At 45.4% G+C, this 17,239-nt stretch overlaps 1 protein-coding gene across 4 annotated transcripts in view; it reads right to left on the reverse strand.

Moving 5' to 3' along the window:
* The window catches only part of COASY (Coenzyme A synthase), a 639,852-nt gene that overhangs the window by 351,776 nt on the left and 270,837 nt on the right, over positions 1-17,239 (reverse strand). For all 4 annotated transcript variants that reach the window (XM_077459443.1, XM_077459444.1, XM_077459445.1 and 1 more), the window contains one exon: positions 10,315-10,446. In XM_077459443.1, the coding sequence (XP_077315569.1) occupies positions 10,315-10,446 (132 nt within the window). The remainder of the gene's footprint in view (positions 1-10,314; positions 10,447-17,239) is intronic.

Consider the following 17,239-nt stretch of genomic DNA (forward strand, 5'->3'; position numbering starts at 1 on the left):
TTTTGGATCAGTTGTAATCGCGCAAGTTGATATTGTGGTAATCCTATGTAAAGCGAGTTTGCGTAGTCCAGTCGTGAATTAATGATTGTTCCAACTACCACTGCTTTGTCATTCTTTGGGATAAAAGGGATGAGTCTGCGAAGCATGCGCAGCAGATGGTGAGATCGACTGACTACAGATCCTATTTGCGCATCCATTGACATTTGTGCGTCTAAAATGACCCCGAGACTCTTGGCTTTGGTCTTTGGGGAGATAGTCTGCCCAAAGACGGTTGGTGGAGACCATGAGGTTTTGGTTGCAGGCTTATGATTTGGGTGTAAGATAAGAAGCTCTGTCTTTGATTCGTTCAGCTGGAGGGAGTTGGTGGTCATCCAGTCCTCTATTGATTTGAGGCAGTTTTCAAGTTGTTGTTGGTGATCTTTCTTTCCATTGATCCGGAATCAAAGTTGCATGTCGTCAGCGTAAGAGTGGAAGCAGAGATCTGAACATCTGATGATTTGAAGGAGTGGGCGAATGTAAATGTTGAAGAGAACGGGTGACAACGGAGAGCCTTGAGGGACTCCGCAGGTGACTGCCCAAGTTTCGGAGAGGAATTTTCCTAGTTTCACTGTCTGTGACCGATTTCCTAGGAAGGACGCGAACCATTGGAGATCTATGTCTTGGAATCCAGCTACTTCTGCGAGGCGGACGAGTAGAGTATTGTGATCTACTGTATCAAACGCTGCACTTAGGTCTAGCAGTACAAGGAGACACGGCTCTCCGTCATCTGCTGCTTCGAGGGCGTCATCCCAAATCTTGAGGAGAGCTGTTTCTGCTCCATGACCCGGGCGGAAGCCTGATTGCAGCGGGTCCAGGAGTTTGTGAGTATCCAGGTGAAGTTGTAGCTGATGTACTACAGCTTTCTCCACGATCTTAGAAATGGTGTTGAGGCTTGTAATTGGCCTACGGTTGTTTGGATCCTGAGGGTCCAGGTTTGGTTTCTTGAGTAGAGGTTTGACGATGCCTTGTTTGAGGATGCTGGGAACAATCCCTTCGTGGAATGATCGGTTTATGAGGTGGGTTATGGTTGGAGCCACGATGTCGGAGCAAATCCTTCCAATAGTATATTTGGGTCCTTACCGGATCAGTTGGACTCCCGTGTGAGCCGAAAAGTCCTGGTCCACATCATCTGAAACTTCAGAACAAGGGCCGCCTGCCACAGCGGGACCCGAGTCTGAATCAGAGCTTTCCCCAGAAGACATGGGGGAGGGGGCTTTTTACTCCCCTTGCGCCCACACCGCTTCCACCCTGGCAACAAAAGGACTCCAGGACTGCCGACAGTGTCGATAGGCACCGCAGGTGCAGGGGAACCGGTTGCCATAACAGGGATGTCTGGGGAAGAAGCACCAGGCAAAACAAGTTGAGGCTACTAGAAAATGACCGCCTCAGCAAAAATGTCTGAAGGTGTTGAGAACATGGCCGAAAGTTAAAAAACTGGCTGAGGCTACAGAAAAATGGTTGCAGCCTCCCCACATGGTGTGCACACTAAAACACCCACCATGGCCCAAGAAACCGGGAAAAGGATGAGCGGACCACCAACACCCAATGCGCCCCCCCGGCCAGGTACATGCACCGCACCCCCATATGTCCAGTCACAGTGGCCCATAGCATGGGGAGGAGGGAGAGAAGAAAGGGACAGGGAGAGATCCCCTAGTCGACCTCCCAGGGAATGCCCAGCTGCTTCATCCTGCCGAGACAGGTGGAACCATACTGACCCCTCCTGCAGGGATTACTGGACACATTCCACGGACAGACGCATCACCCGAGCTGTCGGCCATGGCACACTGACACGGACAGCAGTAGCCCAGTCATGTGTGCGCCCAGGACCATATAGCTCGCCGGCCACCCGTAGATCAGACGGGCATGTTGTGATCGACCCAGCACGTAGCTAAGGTCTGCTCGCGCTCAACGACCAGGCTGGGGAGACTACCAGGATCTATATTATCCAGCCTGTTAAACAGCCCGACTGTTGATTGTGGATCACGGGAATCAAAAATGCAGCAAAACAAAAAAAATTCCCAGGAGCAATTGTCCCCACCAGGAGTACACTAATTTGGGTTATTTTTACGAAAGATATGTAGCAGTATAAAAATTGTGGCTAAAATTTATGAGGAAAAATTTATAATAATTTTAAATCACAGATTTTTTTTTCGTTTATAGCGCAAAAAATAAACACAGAGGTGATCAAATACCACCAAAAGAAAGCTCCATTTGTATGAAAAAAAAGGACAAAAAAATTCATTTTGGTACAGTATTACATGAGTAATTGTCAAAGTGTAAGAGCACTGAAAGCTGAAAATTCGCCTGGTCACAAGGTACCCAGTAGGCAAGTGGTTAACATAGGTCTATAGATTTGCTTCCAAATCAGGAAAGCTATTGTAGACAACCGAAATAGAATAAAATGATATCCCTGCTCCAACCCAATAAATGAGATGTATACTGCTGCAAACACTGGACGTACTATCCGAACCCTAGTATAAATATGCAATATTGGTTCACTTGTTTACATTTTATGGAAAAGAAAATTTTTCATGTACAGAGTATTTACAGAGTATTTATATGGATTTATCATTTTTAGATTATTTTGTTGATGCCTGCGATTATCATTGCGGTCACCTGAAAAGTACTAGGATAGCACATGATATCTTTCCTTCTATATACCTTTTGTTCTTAAAGCGGGAAACTTTTTTTTAAAAGCCAGCAGCTACAAATACTGCAGCTGCTGACTTTTAAAATAGTGACACTTACCTGTCCAGCGCGCCCGCGATGTCGGCACCCGAAGCCGATCTCTAGATCGTGTCTCGGGTGCTGCCGCCGCCATCTTGGGTATGGGAATCAGGAAATGGAGCCTTTCGGCTTCATTTCCCGATTCCCTACTGCGCATGCGCGAGTAGCGCTGCGCAATAAGGATGGTCCCCGCTGCCTCTGGGATCTGTGTGTTTCCCAGCAGGCAGCGGGGCACTTGCGGAAAGGGGTGGGCACTTGCGGAAAGGGGCGTAATCTACGCCCCTTTCCGCAGAGAGCTATCCCGGAAGTGGGTGCAGATACCTGCACTGTACAGGTATCTGCACCCCCCTCCCCCCTGAAAGGTGCCAATTGTGGCGCCGGAGGGGGGGGGAGGGTTCCGATGAGCGGAAGGTCCACTTTAGGGTGGACCTCCGCTTTAACAATTTAAGGACACCTATTGTTGATTTGCTACAGGAATTGCCTTTATGTGTGTTATTAGCACTTGGTCACTTTATTTTTCACATTTGCACTACTTTATCATTGTTCTATTACAGCGCAGCACTATTTTTATTGCATATAATAGACACCCAAAATTTCAAGTAAAGTCCAGAGTACACAAAAACTACCTGAGTAATGTCACCCATACAATGTTCACTAATGTCATGAGGTTTTATTTGGAAAATGATGCAGCAAATAATTGGTATCTTGCAAGTTCAACCAAGGTCCCCAGATCCTGGTAAACTTTGCTGGACACCCCCTAGTCTTGTACGTTAACTTATATAGTGGGAGGTTTTGAATAACTAGGCATTTACATAAATGAATATTTAAGGATTCTGACCTAGTCCAGTACAATAAAGCTACCTTTCTGGCATAGAACAGTAGTAGTCGTAATAACACTTTACTTTTGTTGAGAAAAGCAACAGTCTCACCACCAGAAAGCACTATTTAGGAGTACAAATATTAGGGAGCTCAAAAGCTCCCCAAATGAAGGCAGCCACTGATGACCAGAAGGGTCTGACCATATTACACGACCATACCATGTGCATGAAGTCTCCTTGCTTCCTGATGCATTCATGGCATATGGGGGAGACCCTCCTACGTATCAAGAAAAGCCTCTTGGGAGTAAAATATGTGCTATGTAGATACCATAATTTATTTACTTTATCTCTGGCTGAAATTACGGTGTCTGGATAGGAGACACACACTGCTTTCCAGTCTAACAGGTAGAGATATGTTTGGAATAGTCAGGTGAAAGTAGTGCCTGCTCTAGCATAGAGTTGGTTAATTGCAACTCATGCAAACCCAGCCGAGTCTCCGCTGCATGGCCAAGTTGTAAGGATCTAAAATGTCATGTTAGGGTACCCGAAACTCATGCTACAATTGGGCCAAAGCCTTAAATACCCCATGGTCATACAACTGATGTAGGTACTTTAAGCTCTGTTCTACCAAGTGCAGTGCGACTCCTCTAGCGAAAAAAATTGTGGTGGGCAAGGGATAAACCACAAGGGCTGGTTGGGAGATGTTATATAATTGGCTGTATTGGTTGTACAGTGGTTGTAGATTTGTAAGGAAGCTTTCAAAATCACAGTCCCTCGAGCAGTATTAAAAGTATGCCTGTAAATAAGGTTACCTAGGGTTTCATAGGATGAGACAACGGCCGCTTCGGCAGCTGTAGCCACATTATTCATTTGCGGGAACAGCCACCACTGTAGCTATACTAATTGAGCGGCAAAATAATAAAGTCACAAATTTAGAAGCGTCCCTCCCCTATACATTGGGAATTGTAGGGTCTCCAAGGACAGCCGGGAGCTTCTGGGTGCCACAAAAATGATGAGAGGTGTGCCTCTATTTTTAGAAAATGTTTTCAAATATAAATTGAAGCATTGGCCAAAACAGAGATATTTTGATAAAAACACAATTTTAAAAAGGTTTACTCACCCCAACAATGTAAGAGGGAGGTTCCACCATTGGGTAAATTTTGTACAAAAGGAGGAAATACACGGTTGGATGTTAAAGTATTTTGGTAGTGGTAACTGAATATGAATTCACAAATAGTTAAAGGCATTCGTAAGATGTAGGGGGCAATTCGGAGGTAGGGCAAGTGAAAGTACCAAATCAATAGGAAAAAAAATAGGATTTCTGTACTCACCGTAAAATCCTTTTCTCTGAAGTTGACACAGCTCCATTATTCTTGACCATAGGGTTGTTACGCCACTTTGAGGAGAGGACTAGGCAGAACATGTTATACATGTAAAAAAAAAACAGAACTTTCTAGTTCCGCCCAGGGGGCGGTCCCTTCAGTAACAACCCCCCAGCCTGCTTCCTGCAGCTTCAGTAAGTCAACAAGAAGTATATAACGTAAATCGATAGGAGGGGAGGGTGCTGTGTCAGTCAGTGGACTTCAGAGAAAATAGGATTTTTTTTGTACTCAGCGTAAAATGCTTTTCTCTGTAATTCACCGACTGACAGCTCCTCTCTTAGACCATTGGGTTGTTATGCCACCTTCAGGAGAGGACTAGGCATTACATGTTAACATGTGATAATAAAAACTAGAACTTGCTAGTTCTGCCCATGGGGCGTTCTCTTAAGTAACCCCCCCCCCCCCCCCAGCCTGCCATGCAGCCTCAGTGCGTCAACAGTATAAAAAAGAAAAATAGGAGGGGCGGGTGCTGTGTCGGTGAATTACAGAGAAAAGGATTTCACGGTGAGTACCAAAAATCCTATTTTCTCTTATATTCACTGACTGACACAGCTCCTCTTAGACCATTGGGATGTCCCCAAGCAGTGCCAAATGAGGGGTGGGAAAAACAACCAAAATAAAATTCATCCACCATGGCATGTGGGAACTAGTATAAACTTTACTCGCAAAAAACGACAGCGAGTGGAAACTAAAGCTTTTTTACCCACAAAAAAACAGGATGCTCCTCAAACCAGCGATGTTAAAGCAGGATAAAGAAGCAACCTCGAGACAGAAGGTCTTCTCGTAACGGGATCGCCATGGAGCGTCCAACACCAGGCACAGTAGGTCTGCGTACCAGGGACCTTGGGGCCATCTGGGGTCATCAGTATTACTGGGATCCCCTTGGCCTCCAGTCTGCGGAGCAGACGTGGTAACAGTTTCAGTGGAGAAAGGCATAGATCAACTGGTACTGCTCCCACGGAGCCACTAGCTCATCTGACGCATCTGCCCATGGATCCGTTGTCCTGGGCACCAATCTTGGTACCTTCCGATTGAGACAGGAGGCCAGAAGATCCATGTCTGGTGTGCCCCATCGCAGGCACCGTAGCCTGAATACCTCTGGATGCAACACCCATTCTCCTGAGTCCAGTATCTGGTGACTTAGATAGTCCGCCCGACAGTGCTCCACTCCATGGGTGTAAAAGGCCAACAGGGCCGGTACATGTTGCTCAGCCCACCGAAGGATGTGAGCGACCTCCCGTGCGGCGGCCAAGCTGCTTGTTCCTCCTTGGTGATTGACATATGCCACAGCCGTGGCATTGTCTGACTTGAACCTGATCAACCATGTGGAGAGACATAGCCTGATCGCTCTCAGCTCGAGCAGATTGATCGGCAACTTGGATTCCTCCACCTACCAGAGGCCCTGGGTCGACTGAAGTCTCATTACTCCACCTCAGCTGGTCAGGCTGGCGTCCGTTGTGATCACTGTCCATTTCAGAGGTAGGAACGACTTCTCGGACCGAAGTGGCAGGGACCTCAGCCACCAGATCAGGAAATCCCTGACTAACTGGCTCACCTGAATCTGCCGATCCAGAGACCATGGAGATTTGTCCCATTTTGTCAAAATCTCCTTCTGCAGGACTCTGGTGTGAAACTAGGCATACGGTACTGCCTCGAAGGAGGCTACCATGAGTCCCAGAACTCGCATGCAGAAGCGTAGCGACAACCACCTGCGGTTCATCAACAGTTTTACTGCGGCTCAGAGTCTACAGCTTGTCTGAAGGGAGAAACCCTCTCTTCCATGGAGTCCAGAAGCAAGCCTATGTACTCCAAACGGTACAATAACCGACTTTAGGTTCAACAGCCACCCAAATACCTGCAGGGTCTGCATGGTGATCGCCACATCCTCCTCTAACTCTGAGGTGGAATATGCTCTCAGGAGGAGATCGTCTAGGTATCACACGATCGCGAGGAGCCAATACCTTGGTAAAGACTTGGGGGGGCTGATGCCAAACCACAAGGGAGAGCCACAAACTGGTAGCGGGCTTTCCCCAACTGCAAATCGCAGAAACCTCTGATGGCGAAGGCATATGGGTATGCACAGGTACGCATCCTGGATGTCTAAGGACGCCAGGGAGTCCCCTTGATGGAGTGCAGCAAATACTGAGCGAACTGATTCCGTTCTGAACCTCTGCACTTTCACAAAGTGGTTGAGGGCTTTTAGGTCCAAGATTGTAGTTCCTAAAAAGGAAGGGGTACGACCAAACAGGTTTGAGTAGAACCCCTGGAAGCATTCCAAAACCGGAACAGGTACTATAACCCCACGACTCAGCAGGACCCTTACTGCTCCCAAGATGGCCTCCCGGCGAGCTGGGAGAATGGGTATGCTGGAGGGGAAGAAACTGTTTTGCGGCCAAGAGAGAAACTATCTTGTAGCCGGAGAAAATCAGATCGCAGACCCATTGGTCGGACAGCCTAGAGGTCCATCGGGCTGCAAACTCCCAAAGGCGACACCCCACCCATGTCACAGGTGGGGACAAACCATCATGCGGTAGCACTCTTGCTCGCAGGCATGCTGTTCCAGGGATGCTCTTGGTCCTTCAGAAGTTGTCCTGTCAGGCTGGGAACGCTTGGTCGAAGCCCCGGGCTGACGAAAAAGCTATTTGTGAGCGGAAAAAGAGGGCCCTTGCCTACGGCGTGGCTCCTTAACCTTCCTGGCCTTTGGGAGTAGTGTACTCTTACCACTTATGGCATTTTTAATAATATCATCCAAAGAGGCTCCAAAGAGCAGGTTGCCAAGGAAGTGAAGATTCGTCAGGGCTTTTTTGGATGCCTGGTCGGCAGACCACCGTTTTATCCAAATCAGGCGCCTCCACCACTGCTGACACTGAAGCCCTAGATAACAGAGGGAGGGTATCCAGAGACGTACTTAAGGCCTTGCACTAGTGGGTCTGTTACTTTCATACAGACAGGAGAAACCTGTTGCTCTCCCAATTCGTGGTGCAAAAGTTTTGCCCACACAGACAAAAGTGCAGATGCCAGTACTGGTCGCGCGGCTGACCACACAACCCTAAACAAGGAATGAGCCACCGCCTCGGCCTTCCTGTCCGTTGGATCCTTGAATGCAGGAGTCGCCTCTACTGGGAACGTGGTTACTTTATTTAACCTGGATACTGGGAGATCCATGACCAAAGAAGCCAACCACTTCTTGAGAAGGCTTTCCTCAAAGGGGTAACGCACCACCATGTATTTGGGGACCGAAAAGGTCTGCTGTGGGCGACCCCATTCCTTGTAAATGAACTTGTCAAAATAAGTCAGACACAGGAACACCTCAGGTTAACGTACTGGCTTGCGGGACCCAAAAGGGACCGGTACATCAGCAGAAGGATCTGCTGGCTCCTGAATCTTCAGGGTATCACGCACAGCTGTGATAAGTGCTCCAACAAGCGATCTGTCACACACGGCCCCGGACGGGTCTCATCCTCACTGTCCTAACGGTCCTGGTCAGCTTCATCTGGAAAGACAGAGCAGGGGTCACCAGCCTCAGCAGGACCCGAGTCTGCATCAGAGTTCTCCCCTGAGGACGGGGGGGGGGGGGGGGGGTTCAGGGGCCGCTTTATTGCACCTTTCTTTCCACGCACCGCCTCCATCTTGGCAACAAACGAATTCCATGGGCACAGCGCAGTCTGCAGGTGACACGGTAGCAATTGCCTGGATTCCGGGGAAGAAACACCAGTTTCTGAAGCCATGCTGACCCTATCCAGTCTGCCACCCTAAGGGGACTTAGGACAGTGACAGTCCCACGCTCCTTACTGCCGCTGGCTGAGGGGCTCTTTCCCGCCAGACTCACTACCCGGACCAGTCCTGTGGTATCCAGCAAGCAGTGCCTGAAGTCCCTGTTGGCTCCCAGGTGCAGAGGAAACAAAAGCTGTGTCGGTGGCAGCAGCTGCAAATAGCACCAAACAGCTCTGAAGTACGCTCAAGCTTCAATAAAATTGCCGCCCAGTGTCCAGTACAAAGACATAAAAACACAGGGAAAATGGCTGTGAGAGCACATGCTGCCGCTAGAGAACACTGAAAAACGTGTTCAGGCTTCAAGAATATGGCCACCAGTGTCCTGTATAGGAGATCACTAGGAAAATGGCCGCTGAAGCCCAGGAAAGCATACAGGGAGAAAACGTTGGCAGTGAACACAGCGCTGTACAAGACATCAGCAAAACCTCACAGACACCTTCCAGGGGCATTAAGAACAGGACCCCACTAGCCCCCGGAGAGCCCCCGCATAGGCACACACACTGCTCAGCAGCCACATGCAGCATCCCCCGGGGGGGGAGACAGGGACAGGGAGAGAAGAGAGGGAGATGAGGGACCCCTGAATCGACCTCCCAGGGAATGCCCAGCTGCTCAACCCCGCCGAGGCTGGGAGAGCTGTACTTACCACTCCTGAAGAGGTGGGAGACATTCCATTACAGACCCACTCTCTGATAAGTACAGGGTGGCTGCTGGCCTGGCATACTGTGACGCAGACATCAGTAGCCCGGTCATATGTATGCCCCGGATCATAAAAGCTCACCGACCACCGCTGGAGCTGAGGTTTCATCGTGGCCTGCCGAGTGCGTAGCTGCAGCCTGCACGCGCTCGATGGCCGGACTGGGCAGACTACAAGGATATGGGTATCCAGCCGGCTGTTGATAGGATCAATCATCACAGGATCAATCATCTTGCACAAAAAAGTCACGCTTCTGCATAAAAAAAGCACGGACCGATGGGCCCGCAGGGTTCCTAGGGCCTTCACTAGGCAAAATAAAACTGATGGCTGCATGGCAAGCTGGAGGGTTGTTGCCCAAGAGACCACCCCCTGGGCGGAACCAAGAGTTCCGAGTGTTGTATTACAACTAACGCCTAGTATCTCCTAGTAATAGGGCAGAACAACCCAATGGTTATGAGAGGAGCTGTGTCAGTCTGTGAATATAAGAGAAAAAAAAATTACTACCCATCCTGGGCAGAGAAGCAGCTGCTGGAGACTTCTGTGCTTTCTCCCTCTGCAGCTGTGGAGGAAGCAGCGCTGGCCTGCCACCATCTTGAAAGCTCCAGGGAGACCCAGCAGAAAGTCTGTCCCCTGGCATTTTTTAGGCACAATCTGCCTATTAACCATCTGGGCGGGGGAAGCAGGATCTCAGGTAGCTGCGGGTGTGCTGTGATCTGGGCACCGATCCCCTGTGCCGACATCAGTGAAGAAAGCCAGCGGGGTTGGAGGAGCAGCGAGAGTGTGCTGCTTACATGTACCCGTTCGAAAGCACAACATTGTTTACACAACATGAGAGAAGAAAAGTGCTGGGGGGAGGCGGAGTGTAAAAAAGGATGCTTACATTTGGAGCTTTCAGCAGGGTCCCTAATAATCTGTTCCTGAGGCTGGAAGAGCTAATTTTCTCCTCTTCAATTTTGGAGTGTTGAGGATCTGTGACCAGTTGGATCTCATGAACATCCAGTTCTTCAAGCCCCTAGAGAACATGAAGAGCGAGCACAAGGTAAGATTACAATATTCTGGGTGAACATGCACAGGTCTGCAGCATTATGTGCTGTTATTTTAACTTACGCTAACAGACTTGGAGAATATAGCTTTTAGGCCTCATGCACATAGGCATACTTAACCACTTAAGCTCCAGAAGTTTTTACCTCTTTAATGATCAATGCATTTTCTGTTATTCTTTAACTGGCAATTGAGTGGTCACGCAACACTGTATGCAAATACAATGCATACATTTGCACACAAATAGAGCTTTCTTTTGGTGGTATTGGATCACCACCTTTTTTTTTATTATACAAATGAAAAAAAGATTGAACATACACACTATGTATGTGTGTATATATATATATATTTATATATATATATATATATATATATATATATATATATATACACATATATACACACACATACATATACACACACACACACATATATACACACACACACATACATATATACAGTGCCTTGCGAAAGTATTCGGCCCCCTTGAACTTTTCAACCTTTTGCCACATTTCAGGCTTCAAAGATATAACATTTTAATTTTTTGTGAAGAATCACCAACAAGTGGGACACAATTGTGAAGTGGAACGAAATCTATTGGATAATTTAAACTTTTTTAGCAAATAAAAAACTGAAAAGTGGTGCGTGCAAAATTATTCAGCCCCTTTACTTTCAGTGCAGCAAACTCACTCCAGAAGTTCAGCGAGGATCTCTGAATGATCCAATGTTGTCCTAAATGACTGATGGTGAATCCACCTGTGTGTAATCAAGTCTCTGTATAAATGCACCTGCTCTGTGATAGTCTCAGGGTTCTGTTGAAAGCGCAGAGAGCATCATGAAGACCAAGGAACACACCAGGCAGGTCCGTAATACTGTTGTGGAGAAGTTTAAAGCCGGATTTGGATACAAAAAGATTTCCCAAGCTTTAAACATCCCAAGGAGCACTGTGCAAGCAATCATTTTCAAATGGAAGGAGTAGCAGACAACTGCAAATCTACCAAGACCTGGCCGTCCCTCTAAACTTTCAGCTCAGACAAGGAGAAGACTGATCAGAGATGCAGCCAAGAGGCCCATGATCACTCTGGATGAACTGCAAAGAACTACAGCTGAGGTGGGAGAGTCTGTCCATAGGACAACAATCAGTCGTACACTGCAAAAATCTGGCGAAAGAAAGCCATTTCTCAAAGCCATTTCTCAAAGATATCCATAAAAAGTCTCGTCTAAAGTTTGCCACAAGCCACCTGGGAGACACACCAAGCATGTGGAAGAAGGTGCTCTGGTCAGATGAAACCAAAATCAAACTTTTTGCCCACAATGCAAAACGATATGTTTGGAGTAAAAGCAACACAGCTCATCACCCTCAACACACCATCCCCACTGTCAAACATGGTGGTGGCAGCATCATGGTTTGGGCCTGCTTTTCTTCAGCAGGGACAGGGAAGATGGTTAAAATTGAGGGGAAGATGGATGCAGCCAAATACAGGACCATTCTGGATGAAAACCTGTTGGAGTCTGCAAAAGACCTGAAACTGGGACAGAGATTTATCTTCCAACAAGACAATGATCCCAAACATACAGCAAAATCTACAAAGGAATGGTTCACAAATAAACGTATCCAGGTGTTAGAATGGCCAAGTCAAAGTCCAGACCTGAATCCAATCGAGAATCTGTGGAAAGAGCTGAAAACTGCTGTTCACAAATGCTCTCCATCCAACCTTACTGAGCTCGAGCTGTTTTGCAAGGAAGAATGAGCAAGAATTTCAGTCTCTCGATGTGCAAAACCGATAGAGACATACCCCAAGCAACTTGTAGCTGTAATTGCAGCAAAAGGTGGCTCTACAAGGTATTAACGCAAGGGGGCCGAATAATTTTGCACGCCCCACTTCATTTTTTTTATTAGTTAAAAAAAGTTTCAAAAATCCAATAGATTTCGTTCCACTTCACAATTGTGTCCCACTTGTTGGTGATTCTTCACAAAAAAATAAAAATTTTATATCTTTATGTTTGAAGCCTGAAATGTGGCAAAAGGTTGAAAAGTTCAAGGGGGCCGAATACTTTCACAAGGCACTGTATATATATATATATATATATATATATATATATATATATATATATATATATATATATATATATGTATGTATATATATATATATATATATATATATATATATATATATATATATATATATATTTACATATACATATATACACACATATATGTATGCGCACACATACACATTTTTTTTCCACTTTCTGCTATAAAACATATCCAATTAAAATAAAAAAAGCCTTCATAAATTTAGCCCAAAATTTAAGATTTGGTAAAAAAGAGGTTACAGCTTCTACAAACATACCCCACTTTTAAGTACACAATGGGGTTTATTTGCTAAAGCTGGAAAGTGCAAAACCAGGCTCCCTTTTGCATAGATACCAATGAGCTTTTAATCCCAGCATGTTCAATTAGGCTTTGGTAATAAAACCTGGAATTTCATTGGGTTCTACGCAGAAGTGAGCCCGATTTTGAACTTTCCAGCTTTAGTAAATAAACCCCATTGTGTACTTAAAAGTGGGGTGTATATATATATATATATATATATATATATAGGAGATTATATTAAAAAAATATATATATATATATATCTCAATTGTAGAGGATCAGATGCACTGAACGATCCATGAAGTGCAAGTAACCTAGTCCTTCCCACAGATATGTAGAAACAAAAATGCGGATTGCTGCACAAAATTCTTTTATTTCAAAAAAGGATTACATTAGATAGAAATATCAAAAAAGTACCAGGTACAACTGGCAGTCGACATTTCAGGCTATGAAGCTAGCGCCCTTTCTCACAATCTCATGTCTGCACACTTCACATAACATTTATCAGATTCACAAACTCCTTAATCACAGTAATAGATTCATCTGGAATCAATTAAGCCACATTTAACTCTATATTTCTTAATCCTACTATCAATCACTTTCAAGTGGTATCGGAGTGAGTTTATAGGTCATGGGTACATCCGATTTCTCACTAGATAAAAAAAAGAATAAATTATTAATCGATCGAATGCTTGATCACAATCATAAGTCAGTAAAAAAAGCAATCAATTAACCACCATAGATATCAGCACCATCTTAACATATACTAACTATTCATTTTGACATGCACTCATTAAAGAAACAGGTACAGGTCAAAATCAGTGTTTAACCCTTTCGGCTGAAGTGTTTCCAAACAATCGATCCAATAAACTTCTTGTTTTTTTAAAAATGAATTCCCTGTCTCCTCCTCGTCTATTTACAGATACTCCATCAATAACCATATATCTTAATTGAGATACAGTGTGTTTTTTCTCCAAGAAATGCCTCGATAATGGTAATTTCTCCAATTTATCACGAATAGAGACTTGTGTCTTACAATCCTGTCTTTTACTTTTTGAGTTGTTTCCCCTACATAAATCAATCCACATGGACATTTAATGAGATGTATATATATATATATATATATATATATATATATATATATAAAACGTAGGATGACTGACAGGTAAAATGGTCTTTAATATTGATGTTGTATCCTTTATGTGGATGGCAAAACCTTTTTCCCTTAATCATACTCCTACACTGAGTACAAGAAAGACAAAGGAAAGATCCAAAATTAGGAGGACCTAACAATGTTACACGGGGAACAGAAGTCCTATATTGATCTGATTTTACCAATTTATCACTTAACCTCCTTAGCGGTAATCCCGAGTCTGGCTCGGGTTGGAATTTTAATTACAATAGCGGTAACCCCGAGCCAGACTCGGGCTTGCACCGCTCGATGCAGGGGAGGACACAGGTAACGTTACTTACCTTGTCCCCTGGATCCAGCGATGTCCCCCGCGCTGTGTGATCGAGCCGTCCTGCGCTCGATTCACAGTGCCGAATGCCGCCGAGCTCCGTTCCCTGCGACGTTACGACGCACGGGAGCGGAGAACGGCGGCAAATTCAAAAATGTAAAAAGACACAAAACACACACAGCACTGTAATCTTACAGATTACAGTGCTGTAGTAAAAAATACACACCCCCTTTGTCCCTAGTGGTTTGTGCAATGCCCTGCATGCACTTTTATATTATAAATACTGTTTTTTACTGCTTGGAATTTGGAGATTGTCCATAGCAACCAAAACATGTCCCTTTTTCATTTTTTTTTGGATTTGATTACATTATTGAATAATTTTTATTATTCTTTATTATATTATAAACTTTATCATACCCGGGATGTCCGCTAGACTCTGGTTTGAAGAGATTTCAGAGTGTTATTCCTAAGAATTACAGGACTACAAAATAAAAGCCAGATTTCCATGCAAAATAATTGTACCGCTTTCAGCACCTTATTCCAGACTGAATCATACCGCCAGGGAGGTTAATGATCTCAGTCTGCGATAAGAGGGTAGTGGAGGCTGATAGAATTCTGGGACAGTCGGAAATTTTTTTGCAATATAGACCAATGTTTCCTAATTATGTTGTTAATGCGATTAGAGAACGGGTGAAACTGAGTTGAAGGGCATTCTGTGCGCTGTATCTCTTTCTATCACAATGCAAATTAATGCGTTCCTGGTGTATGATACTCTGTATATTCTCGCTGGCACAGTGCATCTCACTCAGCCGTTCTTCCTTGATATCCTGTTCACTAACAATTCTAGATACTCTCTTCAGTTGACTCCTGGGTATGGACTTAAATACCCCAGGTGGATGAAAACTGGAGTAATGCAATTGGCTGTGATCTGTAGGTTTGCGATACAAGTCGTTAACAATATGACCCTCCCATATATACAACGTGTCTAAGAAGGGTGTAGTAGTGTCAGAAATGGACATATTACATTTTAAACCCAGTACTAGAATATTCAAATAAAAATTAAACAATTAGTCGCCTGCCCATATGCAAATTGCGTCATCAATGAATCTAAACCAAGCGATACAATTGTCTAAAAGTCTGCAATGATATATGAATGCATTCTCAAGCATGTCCATAAATGCATTTGCATACAGGGGGGGGGGGGGGGGGGGGCGACATTAGAACCCATCGCAGTCCCAGTGCACTGCAAATAATAGGTGTCTTTAAGGAAGAAAAAATTATCTTCCAAAACAATTGTAAGTAATTCCAGAAGGAATGGCACACATACATATACACACACACACACACACACACACACACTGGAATTCCTTTTTTTATACTAGTAATAGCAGTGATCAGCGACTTCTAGTGGGACTGTGATAATGCGGTGGGCAAGCTGTCATTAACAAACACTGACAGTAACTCAAATACAGTGATCACTGCTAATACTACACACTGTCCTAATGACGCTGGGAAGGAGTTAATATCTAGGGGTAACGAAAGGGTGAACTGTGTGCTTAACATGTGTAATGTGTGCAATATATGCTGCTTTTTAGTAGTAGATGTGGCTGATTTTTCTCCCTGCTTTGCCCACACTGGATGTACAGGTGTTCTGTGTATCCATGTGTGGGAAGCTCCATTTATGTCTATAGGGGCACAGCCACTGGTCCCAAATTGACAGCGTGGGGGTGCATTTTCCTGAATGCATACTTGGACCTAAACCTTACTAATCTTATCTAGACAACCCTTACTTGCATAGGAAAACATTTTTACCAAAGCTGAATTATGCCCTTGCTATAGATGTACCCGATTTACATACCTCAAAATCGGAGTGAAAAGCTCCCAGAGACACGCGCCCCCCCCCCCCCCCCCCCACCCAATCCTGCCTTGTTGTTAGGATGTTGCCAAGACACTCACATCCTAACTAAGCGGCACAGTGGTGTAGTGGTTAGCACTCTCACCTAGCAGTAAAAAGGGTCGCTGGTTCAAATCCCAACCACGACACTACCTGCCTGGAGTTTGCATGTTCTCCCTGTGCCTGCGTGGGTTTCCTCCGGGTACTCCGGTTTCCTCCCACACTCCAAAGACATGCAGGTAGGTTAATTGGCTTCTGTCCAAAAACTGGCCCTAGTATATGAATGGGGACTTTGGACTGTGGGCTCCTTGAGGGTAGGGACCAATGCGAGTGTGCAATGTACAGGGATAGGGGTAGACACTCACTCAGGTTGAACTGGATGGGATGATATCTTTATTCAACCTTACTAACTATGAAACTATGAAACTATGGAAATGTAATATCTGCACGTTTTTCAATGGGTGCACCTTGAAGCCGGAAGACACTGCCGATGTACAGATACGTGCTTGTATGAGCCGCAAGTGCTTCAAAAATTAGAGTTACGCTTACCGGTAACGTCTTTTCCATTAGATTTTCAGGACATCCACTATGAGAGATAGTCTCCTCCTCTGGAAACACTGTGCCAGCCCATAAATACTCACTTCCCCCTGCCGGACCTCAGTTTATATCAAGATTACCTCCGGCCAGCTGGGGAGACACAAGAACACATTAACCACTTTAGGACCGCCGCATGGCAATGTACGTCGGTGCAATGGCACCGACAGGCACAAGCACGTACATGTACGTGCTCGCCTTCCAGTGGGTGGGGGGTCCGATCGGACCCCCTCCCGCTGGATGCGGCAGTCCGTTTCGCTGCAGGAGCGATCCGGGATGAGGGGATAGCCGTTGGTTTCTGGCCACCCCCTCTCGATCGCTCCTGGCGAATGAGAAACTTCCTCCCACTGTGTATAGTAAACACAGGCAGGGAGGAAGTGATGTCATTCTCCTCGGGGCGGTCTTTTTGACTGGACTATGAGGAGAAGTGAAAGTAAGT

The sequence above is a fragment of the Lithobates pipiens genome, unplaced genomic scaffold (genome assembly GCF_037356315.1).
Source record: "Lithobates pipiens isolate NorthernLeopardFrog02 unplaced genomic scaffold, aLitPip1_a1.2 Scaffold_28, whole genome shotgun sequence".
NCBI lineage: Eukaryota > Metazoa > Chordata > Amphibia > Anura > Ranidae > Lithobates > Lithobates pipiens.